This window comes from Lepidochelys olivacea (assembly GCF_965140295.1).
Source record: "Lepidochelys olivacea isolate rLepOli2 genome assembly, chromosome: 2".
NCBI classification, from domain to species: domain Eukaryota; kingdom Metazoa; phylum Chordata; order Testudines; family Cheloniidae; genus Lepidochelys; species Lepidochelys olivacea.
The window spans coordinates 155,596,911-155,612,449 of record NC_140412.1 but is presented as its reverse complement, the minus strand read 5'-3'; the positions used below and the strand labels follow the sequence as shown (position 1 = coordinate 155,612,449).

At 43.9% G+C, this 15,539-nt stretch overlaps 1 protein-coding gene and 1 long non-coding RNA gene across 4 annotated transcripts in view; one reads left to right on the top strand and one right to left on the bottom strand.

Annotated features, from left to right (window-relative positions):
- Window positions 1-15,539, bottom strand: part of TEX10 (testis expressed 10) — a 123,805-nt gene that overhangs the window by 662 nt on the left and 107,604 nt on the right. For all 3 annotated transcript variants that reach the window (XM_084620835.1, XM_084620834.1, XM_084620836.1), the window contains 2 exons: window positions 5,217-5,398; window positions 1,979-2,189 (listed from right to left, as the gene is read on the bottom strand). In XM_084620835.1, coding sequence (XP_084476961.1) covers window positions 1,979-2,189; window positions 5,217-5,398 — 393 coding nt within the window. The remainder of the gene's footprint in view (window positions 1-1,978; window positions 2,190-5,216; window positions 5,399-15,539) is intronic.
- On the top strand, window positions 8,136-12,374 carry LOC311516606. Its single transcript, XR_014710460.1, has 2 exons — window positions 8,136-12,049; window positions 12,202-12,374. It is a non-coding gene; the product is annotated as an uncharacterized lncRNA (long non-coding RNA).

The following is a 15,539-nucleotide window of genomic DNA, read 5'->3' as shown; positions in this document are numbered from 1 at the left end:
AATTCAGCAATTTACAATGCATTTCCAAATCATTCGTGGAAATGATTAGAAGACTCACTGGCCATGTCTACAGTAAGGAGCTTTATAAAAACATTCTCACCAGGGCTACCACTAGATCAGGGATTGGCAACCTTTGGCCTGCGGCCCGCCAGGCCAAGTCCCCAGTGGGCCAGGCCGGTTTGTTTACCTGCCACATCCACAGGTTCAGCCAATTGAAGCTCCAGGCCACCGGGGGCTGCAGGAAGTGGTGTCCAGCACATGGCCTGGCCCATGCCGCTTCCCACAGTCCCCATCAGCCTGGAATGGCGAACCGCAGCCAGTGGGAGCCGTGATCGGCCGAACCTGCGGACGCAGCAGGTAAACAAACCAGCCCAGCCCGCCGTGGGGCTTACCCTGGTGGGTCGTGTGCCAGAGGTCGCGCCAATCCCTGCCCTAGATGAACCGCTGAGAGCTCTAGGGTAGAGAATACTCTAGCATACTAGTTATGCCCACAGGGAGTGTAACACCACAGGCCCTGGCCGAGCAGGTTTAAATACCACGGTGTTAAACCCCAGAAACCAAGTCTGTCTTCTTCTCTTCACAGAATATGGCAGAGGCTCTTTTAGGGCACATCTCCACTGAGGGCGGTGTGGAAAGTAACACTGCATGCCCCGCTAGCACAGGTATCCAGAGCAGTGTGAATGGTGAGACATGGGATAGGTGAGTAGAGCAGAGTACTACTCAGCACAGTACACGCCCCAGCAGTCTCCCATATCTCAGGGAAGGCTCCGGCAGTGTGGAAACAGTGGGCAAAGGCTCCGGCAGCTCCCTGGAGCTGTCAAAGCCTTTCCTGCTCCTGGAGCCTTTCACTGCCAGGTGTAGCCACACACTGCAGTGACAAGTACACAACCTGCCTTTCACTGTGGTGTTTAGCTACACGTGTTGTGCCTGTATTCTACACGCCACCTTAAGTGTAGCTATAGCCTTACTGGCTCCTGTGGACATGCTAGGCCTGGGGGAATGCACAGCCACCTACTGAAGTCTAAAAAAGCCACATTTGCCCTCCGTCTTTAAAGCTAAAGAACATCCTAGCCCACTCCATCAAAACAAGTAACCTATTTGAGACACCTGCTTTTCAGATCGACAGTCCCAAAACAAGCACAGTAATACTGCGCAGAAATCCTGGCGGCAGCCCACTCAGCAAACAGAAGCAGTAAGTGTTTTGCAGTTACACAATGTTCCCCAGTTAGACAGCCCTTCTTTCAAGATTTGCTAAGCCACAGGCCTCACTGATTCGTGCTGGGTCTCTGCCCTTTCTCCCCCACCCAGGTAGTGAAGTGTGGTTGTACATATTTTAGGAAAGTTTGTTCCAATTTGATGCTGTTCTATAACTCAGTGACAAACTATCAGGTTCCTTATTTTTGACAAATCTCAAATGTTTTACTGTAAACTCATGGATTGACCCTCGTTTGTCTCCCTCACTGTAGTCCCTTCTATATCAAGTTGTTGTCTGTAACGAAAATAACCAACCTCAGATGCCTTTTGCCACGCAATAGATTTTGGTGTCCAGTGCTCCTTTACTTGGCCACTGTTCCCCATGGCTACAAGTTTAGAGGTTGGTCTTCCTTGTCAGCGAGAGCTTACGCAGAGAAATCTGCGCAGCAGCAATGGAATGGCTTTCCTGACACTGATTGATAGTGGCATACTGCACGCTTTTGGCAGTCCCAGAGAATGCCGCATGACACAGCAGCCAGTGAGGATCATCACTGAGAAGTAGCACATGTTCACATAGGTGCCCCCCTATTCTGTGGGCTGCCCTGTCAAGGCACACAAAAGGCAGCTATGGACCAAAATTTGGACTCCAGAAGCCACGTTCTGGGTGCCTTTTTTGTATGTGATTTGAATGAGTGTTGTATGCAGATTAGGGTTGTTGAGGTTTATTCTCACTGCTAGAAGAAGGTATTCTTGAAGTCTTCTGGGAAAAAAAATAGTTTCATACCATAATATCCTTGACAATCTGTTGCACAAGAAGTTCACTTGTCACCATGTGACTCCTGAGCTGTCCATGCTGCATTAGCAAACGCAGCAACTGGCCAATGACAGGCAGTTCTTCCCGACAGGCCCTGCTCACTTGAAGACTCTGCAGCATCAACCTCAACACTCGTGGCACCAGAGCTAGCACTGAAATACACGATCCCCACAACATGTCCCTGGGGAGAGGAAATAACAACCAATGAACAGAGCTGGCAATTTCTCAAGCGCAGAATAGAAGTGTGTTGGAAGCGTGCTCCCAGGCCGTATCCTTATCTGCACAAGTCAAGGTGCCCATAAAGTTAAGACTGATAGATCTGATAGGCTGTTTTCAACTATACACATATGGCAATTCATGGGGATGCAGTGAATCCACATGAGAGAGTATTAGAGAAAAACAATATTCCACAAGGGTTACACAGCAAGTACAGGAGAATAGAAATTTACATCCAGTCTGCAATGAAGTGTTTATCAGTCATAAACGAATAACTAGGTCCTACATACAGTTTTTGTAAATTCTATGTAAATTCTAAAACTAAAAACTATATAATATGAGAACAATTGTTCTCTTTATTGTACAGCGGTTAACATCCCATCTACCACAATCTCTCCATTACTGAGAGGACAGCTATACTGTCCCTGAAATCCAGCCACCCCCAGATAGTGATCAAACCAGCATACAAAAGGGGTGTTATAATAGCCCTCAACTGTGGTGACTACATTAACAAGGCCAATTGTCAACTCTCCGATACCACCTACTACAAAGAACTCAACGAAGACCCCCCCACACACCACAATTCACCCAGGAATTTAAGGATATCATCAAATCCTTCCCCAGACAACTCCAACAGAAACTCTACAACCTCACTCCCCACAAACCCACCCCAAGGACCTTCTGCATGCTTACCAAGATACACAATCAAGGGAACCCAAGCAGACCCACATCTGGCCATGGTTACTAAAGGAATATAAGAACCCATAGAAACCATGCTCAAAACCACTCACCACACAAAGGGCTAGTTTCCTGCAGGACACAACTGACTTCCTTCAGAAACTCTGCAATACTAACAACTTTTCTCAGCACACCACCCTTGCCATGATGGATGTCACCTCCCAATACACCAACACCCTCACAATGAGAGCATCGCTGCCTGCCCCAGATATCTATATGACAACGGACAACCCTCGGATATCCACCCCAAACACACAGTCAACATCATCCGTTTCCTCCTCATCAACATCAACGTTTCACCCATTACAACTTTACATTCAACAACAAACACTTTGTCCAAACCACAGGAACAGCCATAGGAACTAGGATGGCTCCCCATGTGCCAACCTCTTCTTGGACCACCTTGAGGATGAATTTCTGGACAAATGCATCACAAAACCAGTGATATACCAGAGATACATCAATAATATTTTCATCCTCTGGACTGACAACCTAAACTCCCTCATAGATTTCCACCACACCTTTAACAACCACCACACATCCATTAAACTCTCTCTAGAACACTCCCACACCAGCCTCAACTTCCTGAGCACCACAATCAGCTTCAACAATGGGACCCTACACAAATCAGTATACCTACCTTCACAGATCCAATAACCACCCCAAACGCACCAAGAAATCTGTTATTTACAGCCAGGCAGTCAGAAAGCACAGAGTATGCTCTGAGGAGAAAGTGCAGGATACACACCTTAACGCACTCAAAACTACCTTCACCAAACAAGGATACTCCCCAGAGAAGTAGACGGCATCTTGGAACAGGCCACCCAAATACCCCAAGTAAACTTGCTTCAATGTGTGAAGAAAAAACCCTCTGACCACACACCCCTAGTTGTCACCTACCATCCCACACTGGAACCTATTCAGGATATCATTAAACAATTACAATAAACAATATTCAGTGGGGGCCACATCCTGAAAGAAATCTTTCCTGAACCCCCTCTTCTGGCCTTCAAATAAACCCCAACCTCATCATCAGAAGCAAGCTCCTCAAAGATCAGGACACACCAACTCAAAGCGGGACTAGACCCTGCTATAACAGATGCAAAATGCACAGACATATCTCCACTGCTATGATTATTAACACCCTCCACAACACACCTTTCAAGATCCATGAGTCCTGCACTTGCCTATTACAGCGTGGCGTTCCCTATCCAGTGCACTAAATGCCCTTATGACAACTATGTGAGTGAAACCAAACAATTGCTACGCTCTTGAATGAACTCACACAGACAAACAATGAAACAAAAACACCATATCAGCCATGGGTGAGCACTCTTCACAAAACAATCACTGCATATCTGACCTCTCAGTCCTCATCCTCAAAGGAAACCTGCATAACATCTTAAAAAGACAAGCCTGGGATTTTAAATTCATAACTCTGATAGACACTAAAAATCATGGACTTAATAAAGACCCTGGATTTATGGCTTATTACAACAATCTGTAACCGGATAACCTTCCTTTTTTGGCCTATGACTAAAGAGGTGTTAACATGCCACTTCACCCTGAATGAGTGTTAATCACTTATGCCAAACAATCTGTTCCACCTTCTATTTAACTGTGACATTCTGAGTACCTTTCCCAAGCCTGAAAAAGAGCTCCGTGTAAGCTCAAAATCTTGTCTCTTTCACCAATAAGAGATATTACCTCATCTATCTTGCCTCTCTAAAAAAAATACATTCCATCTACAGTGGTAAACATACTTGCATGGTTTAAATACATCTAGCCTTTTTTTAGTCAAACTGATTTCCAAATTCTATAAAATCATGTCTGAGCAGCTTTGCTAAAGCTCAATATTCTAGTTAGTTAAGAGTATAGACTAATTAAAAGCACTAGTGTCTTAGAACAATGACTTTCTAAATCCAAGAATTTTAAGTGTCACTTTCACTGTTCCTAATGAACCAAAGGCTAAATCCAAAGATTAAGGTATGAATGCCTACCTTTCCAGTGCCAAGACAGAACACTGTTTTCTGACATAACCTACAACAACTATCATAAGCAAAAGGTTTGAAATAACTTTTTATAATTCCAGCTAACCGTACATATGGTGGGATTTTCCTAAATCCAACAATTATTTCAGAATAAGCACCAACAGGGGCTAAAGCACAAAGTGAAAAAAGTCACAAATATTCAAACACAGATGTTAAATTAAAGAAAATTTTAAAAATTCTCTGTCATTTACAACAAGCATTACCTCTTCTGCACATGTTCTGCATCCTCTTTGTCTAAAGTTAACAGGAAGTAAAGAAGACTATAACAGCAAGAGGCAAGAAATTTGTGTAGATTTTCACTAAGGATGCAAGCTTGATCCAGGAGCTTACTCATGGCACACAAAATAGATCCAGCTGTGCTATCAGGTATTACAGCCAGTCCAACCTAGGAGACAAAACAAGTTCATTATCTCTGACACAAACAGTCTTTTATTGGCATACAAACACCGCTAGCGTAGAATGTTTCTCTTCTAGAATATCACCAAAAAATCACTTACCCTCCTATTCAAATTAATACATTCAACAATTTTTAAAAATTGCCCTCATTTTCCCTCGGGAAGTGACTCCCATGTTAAACTGAAGGTAAACTATTAACGTCAATCTAAATATCCAGTAATAATTAAACAAAACATGCCATATAGCAATGCCGCGTTTGTTACATTTAGTTAAACATTCATTCCAGCTCAAGATAAGGATTTAAAGCAAAGATGTTCAGAAAAACAAAAGCAGTAGCCCGCTGGTGTTGCTTTTTTTGGCGGGGGGGGGGGAAGAGTTCTCCGTGTTTCACAACAAGCTCTATTTTTCTCCCACTTGAAATTTCCCAGTCCAGAAGTCCTGCATCACAGCCACCACGTCTCCCACCAGAGACTAGGCAGGACTCACTTGGACCCATTGGCACTGCTGCCTAATGCAGACAGGTCACTCTTGAGCACAGAGCCTATGCCACACACACAAACTTTTTTTGCAGTGTTCCCAGCCTACAAAGTGAAATAACAAGATCCAACATCAAACTGAAGAGCACTAATCTGGGGTACCAGTCTGGATCCATAATGCTTTGACAAATTTTCATTTGAGGTCACCAGTAAAGAGTAGACACAAATTTCCTTCACTACACATCTCTGTGTAGCCAAATGGGAACTTAATGTTCATTTATCAGTAATTACAGTAGTGTTTATAAAATTTTCCAATGTCCTATGACCACTCGCAACATGAACGGATAGTAAGCCGGTAGCCCAAACAACTGGGAAGGAAAATCACACATACAGCACCCATCTCAAACATAACTAAAAAGGAAACAAAGCTTTGAGACTTGCTCCAAAGGATGTCAAGGCATACGCAAGAAGAGCAGTCTAGACAGAACAGGCTGTGTGCCTTCCCTCCTTTCCAGATTATATCATGGGACAGAGAACAGCTCTCCCACCACTTGAAACTGGAATGAAGGGTCACAGGGATAGGGTGACACCCTTTGGTTGGTCTTTTTAAAAAAGGAAGGGATCTAGTGGATAAGCAATGGGACTACTCACCTGCTTAAAGTTAAGCATGTACTTAAGTGCTTTACTACATTGGCACCATGAGTAAAATTAAAACTGATGAAGAATATTGCACAGTGAGCCCACAGTTTCCTGAACCAATCATTCCCACACTGTAATACTGAGAGTATATCATCCTGAACATAAGCAAGGATTGGCATAGGCAGAGCAGATAAACAGAAGGCTGAAACCACAATTTTCCAATCTTTTTTTTTTCATAGACGTGGACAATTAAAAAGATATTTGAGTTCTGAAATGCCATTCTGGTGCTAGAATCTTTGTTCTACTGTATTTGGCCATTTAAAAAATGTTTGATAAGATTCACACACTGGTCATCAATACTAATGAAGCATTGTTTATCTGAATATAAAACCAGTTTTAGACTAGTCAAGCTTGCAACAAACAGTTCTAGTTTTCAAGCAACCAGCTGGTGACTCACTTATGAGGTGGCATGTTTGTATTTCCAGTTTTGAAAACAGGTAAAAATTTTTAGTCCATCTAGCTTTGTTAATAATTTTACTATGGAAATACAGAATATGATTTGTGGGTGTGATTGGTCAGTAGGTGGGTGAAAAGAAGTGTAAAAAAATTTCAAATTTCTAGTAGGAATACTTCATTTACAATAAAGGAGGACAAACATTCTTGTTGGAACATTACAGGGTTAATTCTTTCCGAGCAAACACTACTCATGAAGTGATGGGCTTGATGCAGAAATAGGGTGATAATCTATGGTTTGTGTTATTCGGGGGGTCATAATGGACCCTCTGGCCTTAGAATCTATGAATAACTGTCTTCTATACACATTGTGAGTCAGGATGTTAAATTATCTATCAGATGTATTGAACACAGATATTCAGGTGTATACAGTAAAATATTCTTGAAATCTCCTAAGTGCCAAAGACTCAGTCAAGAAATTATCTGATCACTTCCCAGATACAGAGATGCATGATTGGCTAAAACTGATATTTACCTTCTGATTTGAAGGAGAATATTTATTTCAGCATAAAGCATTTTGTACAGAAAGAATCCGTTCTTCAAGCATTATCTGTGTGGATCCCCACTCCTGGTAAATGCCTCAATGCGCCTGAAATTGACATTTTCTGCTTTGCAGTGTCTGCATCCAGGCTCCCTAACTCCTTATGCCCCTAAACAATGGTATAAAAAAGGGACAGGATACCTAGCAGTCATTTCTGCTTGCTGTCTGCTGTAGTTAAAAGGAAACACACCCCACTCGGTTGCTCTTCCATTGGCATTTTGTAAAGGACAATAACTTTTCTAAATAAATGCCATCTTTTTTTATCATGAACGCTCCAGGTGTCTTTGTTCTCATTCTCATGATGATTTCAGCAGTTAAACCTATTTAGCAGATTTCCTCTCCTGGCACTTGAGACACTCTAATACTGAAGTCAGCTAGATTAAAATCACCCAGAAGCCCTAGTAATGTATCTGGACCGTATCTTCTTTCTTTTGGCATAGTGACTACTATTTTTACGCTAATCATTGGCTTTGTTAACACTACTCACGAAAAAAGAAAAGGAGGACTTGTGGCACCTTAGAGACTAACCAATTGGTTAGTCTCTAAGGTGCCACAAGTCCTCCTTTTCTTTTTGCGAATACAGACTAACACGGCTGCTACTCTGAAACCTGTCACTACTCACGAAGTTTAACTTGATGCTCCGTTGTATTGCAGGAGTTGATCCTTTGTTAGTATCTTCACAGAGAAAACCAGTTAAGGGTACTTTGGGGCATATGCAGTAGATGGGATGATTATTCAACTCCCCTTTTAAATCTACTTTCAGAGTCAGTGATCTGAGAACTGAATATAAAATAAAGTTTGTTGTTTGCCAAAACCAAAACATCTTTTAGGTCTCTTTCCTGCTGAGCCGTGTAAACAAACCACTCCATCTCTCTGCGTTTTATCAAAATCATCTTATTTTATAGACAGGATTTGTGAATTAATGCCACTTTTGTTTTAGCTTGTTTTAATGCATTTAATTCTTTGCTCAGAAAGCACAGGTCTCAACTGAGAGGTGTGCCCCTCGTCAAACTTTCTAAGGGAGGAGCGGCGAGTCTTCTAATAATGGCATTGCAACATGGAGTCTCAATGCCACTCAAATATGGCGCGGGTGCCCCTCTGTTATGCCAGATGGAGGGGCGGCCAGGCCAAATTTGAGTGGTGTGGTAACCCTGTGCAACAGGTCGCAACACCACTCACTCAAAGGGGTGACTGAGCCAAATTGGAAGTAGGGAGAGACTGAGTAACCATCTGATGGGAGATGACACGTGCTAATCGCCATCAGGTCAACCCACAGTGAGCTACGGGAAGGGCCTGCCATTTTAAAGAGTAAGAAGATAGCAGATATTCCCGCTATTTTGGACTGTCTCTGAAGATACACGGTTTTACTGGGCCCAGGCAGAGAAATTTTTCCATTCGGCTAGGTAACATTTTCTGGTGAAGAATGTTTTGCACAGCTTCACGGCAGGAACATTATCGGTTTAACATCCATCCATATACCAAGCTGTGAGATAAAGAGCATCAGAGTTGGGATTCCTAACCCTACCATTTTTCTGGATCAAAAGATCCGGAAAGGTCCAAATGCTGATGGGCAGAAGGGATGACATTTGTAGGAGGCTTGGTAATCAGAACTGTCTGGGCCATCTGGGAGCAATGTGCCTTGTATAGTCAAATCTTCTGCAGACCCCGATGTAGTAGTGGGCTGACAGGGAAGGCATAACTGAAGTGATCAGTCCAAGGTAGGAAATGAGCATCGCCCCGGAGTACTGACCTTGAGCTCCCTTGGAGCTATATATGTTGCACTTCCCATTTGCCTACGAGGCAAATAGGTCATAAGTGGGGGTTCCCCAAAGAGTGACGATGCTGTTTACTACTGAATCATGTAATTGCCACTCATGTTGATGGTGAAATGTCCGCTGAGGCTGCCTGCCAGTGAATTCTGGGTACCTGGGAAGTACACTGCCAATAGGGTGATGTGGCTCTGTATACACCACTTCCATGCAGAGGGGGACAGAGCATGCACCTTCCTGCTAGTTTATATAGAAATGGGCAGTTATGTTTTCCAACATTATCAGGATGGGACGGGATAGTATGAATAGCAGGAATGTTTTGCAACCTTCTCGTACAGCTCTCAGTTCCAGAAGATATGCATTTGAGCTTCCCAAGGTGTCAGAGTGCCTTGCTCTGTGTGACTGTCCATGTGGGCTCCCCAGCCCATCATAGAGGCATCTGTAGTTATTGTCTTGTTGGGTGTGGGGGCTAGAAACGGAACTCCCATGAACACATGTCCAGGGTCACTCCACCATACCGGAGCGGAAGGAATTATCACTATAGTATTCATGCTGTGCTTGCTTCGTTTATGCACTGTTTGGAGCCAAGTCTCTAGGCAATGGAGGAGGAGTCTAGCAAATAGCATTGCATAAATACATGACGCTATACAGCCCAGGGAAGTTAGGCATATCTGAACTGATGTTCAAGGGCTATGTATAACTAGATCTATCAGAGCACCCCTGGCATGAAATCTGTCCATGGGGACATAGGCCTTCACCCTGATTAGATTCAATGTTGCTCCTATAAATTCTATGGTCTGCATTGGAGTCAGTGTAGACTTCCCCACATTTGCGCAAATTACCAGACACGCTAGAAGGTGGAGCAGTGACGAGGTTGTCGTAAGTCTTCCAGGCAAGACCTGCCAGTCAGAAGCTGGTTGTCCAAGTACAGGAAGGTGGAGGAGCCGCCTCATCTGAGCTGAGCTACAACTACTGAGAACACTTTTGTGACGACTCTGGGAGCTGCAGCTAAACCCAAGGGGAGCACGCTGTATTGGTATTGGTGGGGGCCCACCACAAACCTGAGGAATCATCTGCGGGAGGGATGAATTTCTACAAGTATGCATGCACCTTTCATATCAAAAGCCATGAACCCTGTGCCTTTTTTGACAGATGGTATTATCAATGCCAATGTAACCATGCAGAATTTCAGTTGGCAAATAAAAGCACTGAGTTGACACAGGTCAAAAATGGGTCTCCAGCCTCCTTTCTTCTTGGGAAATATTTCAACTAGAACCCCAGTATTGAGGGGGTACCTGCTATATTGCTCCCTGTTGGAGAAGAGACTATACCTCCTGAAGGAGGAGCCTTTCATGAGAGTGGTCCTTGAAAAGGGACAGGGAAATGAGTTCTGGAGGAGGTGGGTAGAGAATCTTGATGGTATAGCCAGAACGGATGATATACAGCACCCATGTGTCTATTATTGTTGCCCAATTGTGGGGAAATTTTGCTAGGAGTCCCCCCCAAATGGATCTCGGAATTAGGTAGAGATGCCATTGATACTGGTTTGCAACTCTCTAAAAGTTGTCAAAAATATCCCTTAGCTGGAATGTGAGGTTGAGTAGCCATGGTTGAAGTGGAAGTCACAGGGTATCTTGGCCTCTACATTTTCTGTCATTTGCAGGGTGGCTCATAGGAGCACCGGTGATAGAAGGATTGAGTTAAGGGCCTTGGTTTGTAGGGTTGTTAAAAGTATTTTTTCTTTGGGGCAAGTGCATATATGCCCAGGAAACAGAGTTTCCCTTGAGTCTTTCAACACGTGCAAACACTTGTCAATCTTCTCATTTAAAAGATGAGTCTCACAGAAAGGTAATACAGTGTTTTGAACATCCCTGGGGAAACCCCGAAGAGTGCAGCCATTATTCCTGTCACATCACAGTGGTGGCTGTCGTTGCTCTTGATGCCGTATCAGCTACATTGACATAGCTTATAAAGAGGTTCTGGCCAGCGGTTTGCCCCCACCAATAAGAGTTTGAAACTAAACCCTGTCCTCCCAGGGCAACTTGTCCCTAAAGTCTAGAAATTTAGAGTAATTCAGGAAATTATATTTGGTGAGAAAGGCTTGATAGTTTGAAATTTTAAACCGCAGGCTGATAGATGTAATCATCTTCGTTCCCAGAAGGCTGAGACGCTTGGCCTCCTTATCTGCAGCGATGGCCCTTAGGTGTTGTCTGGATCTTTGCGTGGCCACCTGGACCACTGAGGAGTTTGCAGCAGGATGGATAACAAGAACTCCCCTCCTTTAGCGAGGACAAAGTATAACTTCTCTGACCACTTGAAGGGGGGCACAGGTAGCTAGTGTGTGACACACAACCCTTGTCAGTTCTAATGACTTTATTTACTGGGTGGGCAAACCTGATTGGAGCCCGCAGGTTGCAGGATATCCAGGAGCTTATGCTGGGGGTCCTGGATCTCTTCTAGGGAGATCTGGAGTTCTTCCGCCTCTCCATAACAGCTCCTGAAACTGTCTATAATCATCTGGGGGAGGTGGAGAGGCTGGAGTGACTGCTTCATTGGGTGACTACCATGACAGAGCCCAGTGGAACTGGCAGATCCAGCTCATCTTCTCCTTTTTCTAGGGGCTCAATGGTTTCAGACTGACATCTTGGAAGAGAATGGTGATAAGATTACCTGTTGGAATGGACAGAGTCCAGGGAACATGTGTAAGGGTCCCAAATAAGGACAGTATGAGGAATCAAAAGGCGGATTGTGGTGGCATTGGGTACACACGGGTCCTGAGGAGAAAGTTCCTCCCTGGGTGGCCAAACCTGGTTCCAGGAGATTCTCAATCCCGTTTCTGGTCTGAATTCCTTAGGTGGCGGAGAAGCAGTTCCACTGATACATCTGACTTTCCCAAAGATGAAAAGACTGGATCCAGCTGCATTGTAGTGCTGTCGGCATCACTGAGAGGAGACTGTGGATAGTGGATGGGACGGGGATAGGTTTCTTCCGGACTCCTAGATTCCTGTAGGCATTTTTATCTCCCTGGTGAGGACTGGTCCCAGTATCAAGAAAGATTGTGGGTCTGGGAAGATGAAAATATTGTCTGGACTGGTATAAGTCACCGGCACATTCAGAAGTTGCGTCTTGTCAGTCCATACCATCAGAGTAGGTGTAGACAGCAGTTCTTTATGGGGCCGTAACAGTGCCGTCAGCGAATGAGTCTCTGACCACACGGTTGATGATGATACTGGCAGTTCCTGGTCCTTAGAGTCCCAGTGTTTCATTTTAGGTGGCACTGCAGTCAGTGTCAAAGTCAATGCAGAGCCTGGTACCAAAGGCGTCTTGCTCCTATACGTCTTTTGAACATGACCATGTGGCTTAGGAGGACCTAACTCCTTATGGCTTGGACATGAAGGCTCACCCAACTTTGACAGGGAGGGATCTCTCCTCTTAGTGAATCTAGAAGAAGATCTGGGTTTATGTTTAAGAGAGAGTGCCCTTTACTCTCATGAGGGGGACCAGTCAAAAGGATCCTTTCCTAGTACTAGGGGCATGCTCCTTGCCAACTCTGCCTGATGTACAGGGGGATCTCCCTAGCCTGGGTCTGACTCGGGTACGCTGCTGGGAAAAGAGCAACAGATACTACACTTGGCAGAGATATGAGCTTCTCTGAAGCAGCAGAGGCAACGGAATGGTTCTTGGTGACCAAAAAGGAGCAGGGCAGTAGGTGCAGTTTTTGAAGGCCAGTATACTGGGCATAATCTAAATCCCACACCAGGAGAACTAGGAGTGTACCCCAGGGTGGGGATTTTAACACTAACTAGAGAATTAGCAAACCACAAACAAAAAATAAATAATAATATATATAACTCTGAATATTTACAGAAAGAATAGAAAGTGTCAGCTCCAGACACTGGAGGATTCCGATCCAGGCCATGCTGTGGTAAGAAGGAACTGGAGAGGTGGTTGGTCCAGTCCACCCTTTTACCCTTGGAGTGGAGCACAAGGAGAGTAGAGGTGTGGACCCATGGACACTACTTGAAAGAATTCACTGGTCTCAAAGAGCATGAAGTGCACGTTTACCCACAGTGGAATACACATAGGAACCAACACTCAAAGAAGAACAAATCATTGATCACAATATTTAGCAGAGGCACTTAGAGCAAAATGCATAGGTTCTGGTTACTCCAGTACAGAATCTCAAAACAGTGGAGAAGATTCAGTAAAGAGCAGGGAAACTGATCAAGTAAACATTCAAGTAAAACAGAGCATTGAAGAATGTACTCCATGGAACACTTCCACACTGGCAAACTCCTGCATTCAAATGCTTAAACGATATTTCCCTGACAGCAGAATCCTCCTGTATTTGAGTTGTGCTTCAAATTTCTCTGATACAGTCTAAGTGTGTGTCCTGTTATGGAGGAATATTTCAGCCACAAGAAACGGTTACCAACCTTTTCCTGTTACTCTTGTTTTTCCAAGATGTGTAGCACATGTCCATTTCACTACAGATGTGTGCATGCCTCACACACAGTTGGAGATTTTTCCCTCAGCAGTACCTGTCGGGGCAGCACAAGTGACCTCTGTTGCCTCACACCACTACACAGAGCCATAATGGGTGGAGCTACCCATGACGCTTGTTATTTCTTTCTACCATATAGACGCCAATAGAGGGGAAGTAGGAAAGGTCATGGAATGGACATGTGCAACACATTTTGAAGAGTAACAGTTATTAAAAGGTTAGTAATCATTATTAATTTGAGTGATTTCACATGTCCATTCAGCTGTAGGTGACTCTCAAGCAGTTTGAACAGGAAGTGGGCTTGGAGTCTACTTGAACAGGGACTGCAAGACCACCCATCCAAATCTGGCATTGTCTTTAGATTGATGAGATATGGCACAGTGAGGGACAAACATAGGGACTGATCATCAGATTGCTGCCTTACAAATGTCCTAGATGGGCATGTGAGCCAGAAAGACAGAGGAAGTAGCCTAAGACTTAATCGAATGGGCCAACACTCTAACCAGGGGTGTGATACCCCTGTGATAGCCAGCTGGTAGCTATGGCGGTCTACACTATTGTGGTCAAAATTATGATAAATCTTGTACAAATTATGCCTTGTGAGGTATCACTAGAAAAATCATAATCTTCTGAATATTATCGTTCTGTTAAAATATGTGTATCAACATTGTATATGGAAATATGAGATTTCGCTATATGTTTGTTACTGGAACATATTGTAATTCTGGGGAACGCCCACAGTCTAGCTCTTCAGAGACAACAAAGGGGTGGCCAACACCCAGGTACGTGCTAAGAGACCAGTGACTGTTTAACTGGCCATTCACCAGCAAGAGAGTTGTAATCAAGAAAATTACTATTCACCTGAAGGACAGTCGGCAGCTCACATACGCCATGGAACTGCCTGACCCCAGGACAGAGCAAGGACTTTTCCAGTAAAAAGGATCAGGATATAAAAAGGGGGAAGAAAGGCCCCAGACCAGCTCTCTCCTCCCCCATCTTTACTGAAATAAGATTGGCTGAAAGACTTTGAACTGGGGAGATTGGTCCCAGGATGGGAAGGGAATCCAGCCAGTGTACTAAGAACTGTAAACTGCCTGCAACATCAAGACGGGTGAGAAGAGCTGTTTCCTTCAAATCTTAGCTTGATAAAGTTTAGGAAACAGCTTGCGATTTTATCTTTTACTTCTTTTGTAACCAAATCTGATTTATACACTTTTATCACTTATAATCACTTAAAATCTTTCTTTAGTTAATAAACTTGTTTTATTTTTTTTTATCTAAATCGGTGTGTTTTGATTAAAGTGTTTGGAGAATCTCTGCTCAGATATGCACAAGGGCTGGTGCATATTCATTTTCTTTGATAAAATGACAGATTTATGAGCCTGCACTGCCCAAAAGGGTCTTGAGCAGTGTAAGATGCATATTTCTGGGGTGCAAAGCTGGGACTGAGGAATATGTGGATGTTGCCCTATATCTGTTCATGAGTGGCTGTGAAAGCATTCGTATAATTTTGAGAGTATCTTAACATGCTGATGTTTGTGTGAGATCAAAGCCTGGGGAGGCTGCTTTTACTAGCAAATCAGTGTAAGAGACGCCCTGGTTTGGAGAATTAAGGGGACACCACTGTTCAAAAGTCCAGCTTGTACCCTGGGGATGTCACAGTTGCACAGATAAATAAAGGTGGAAAT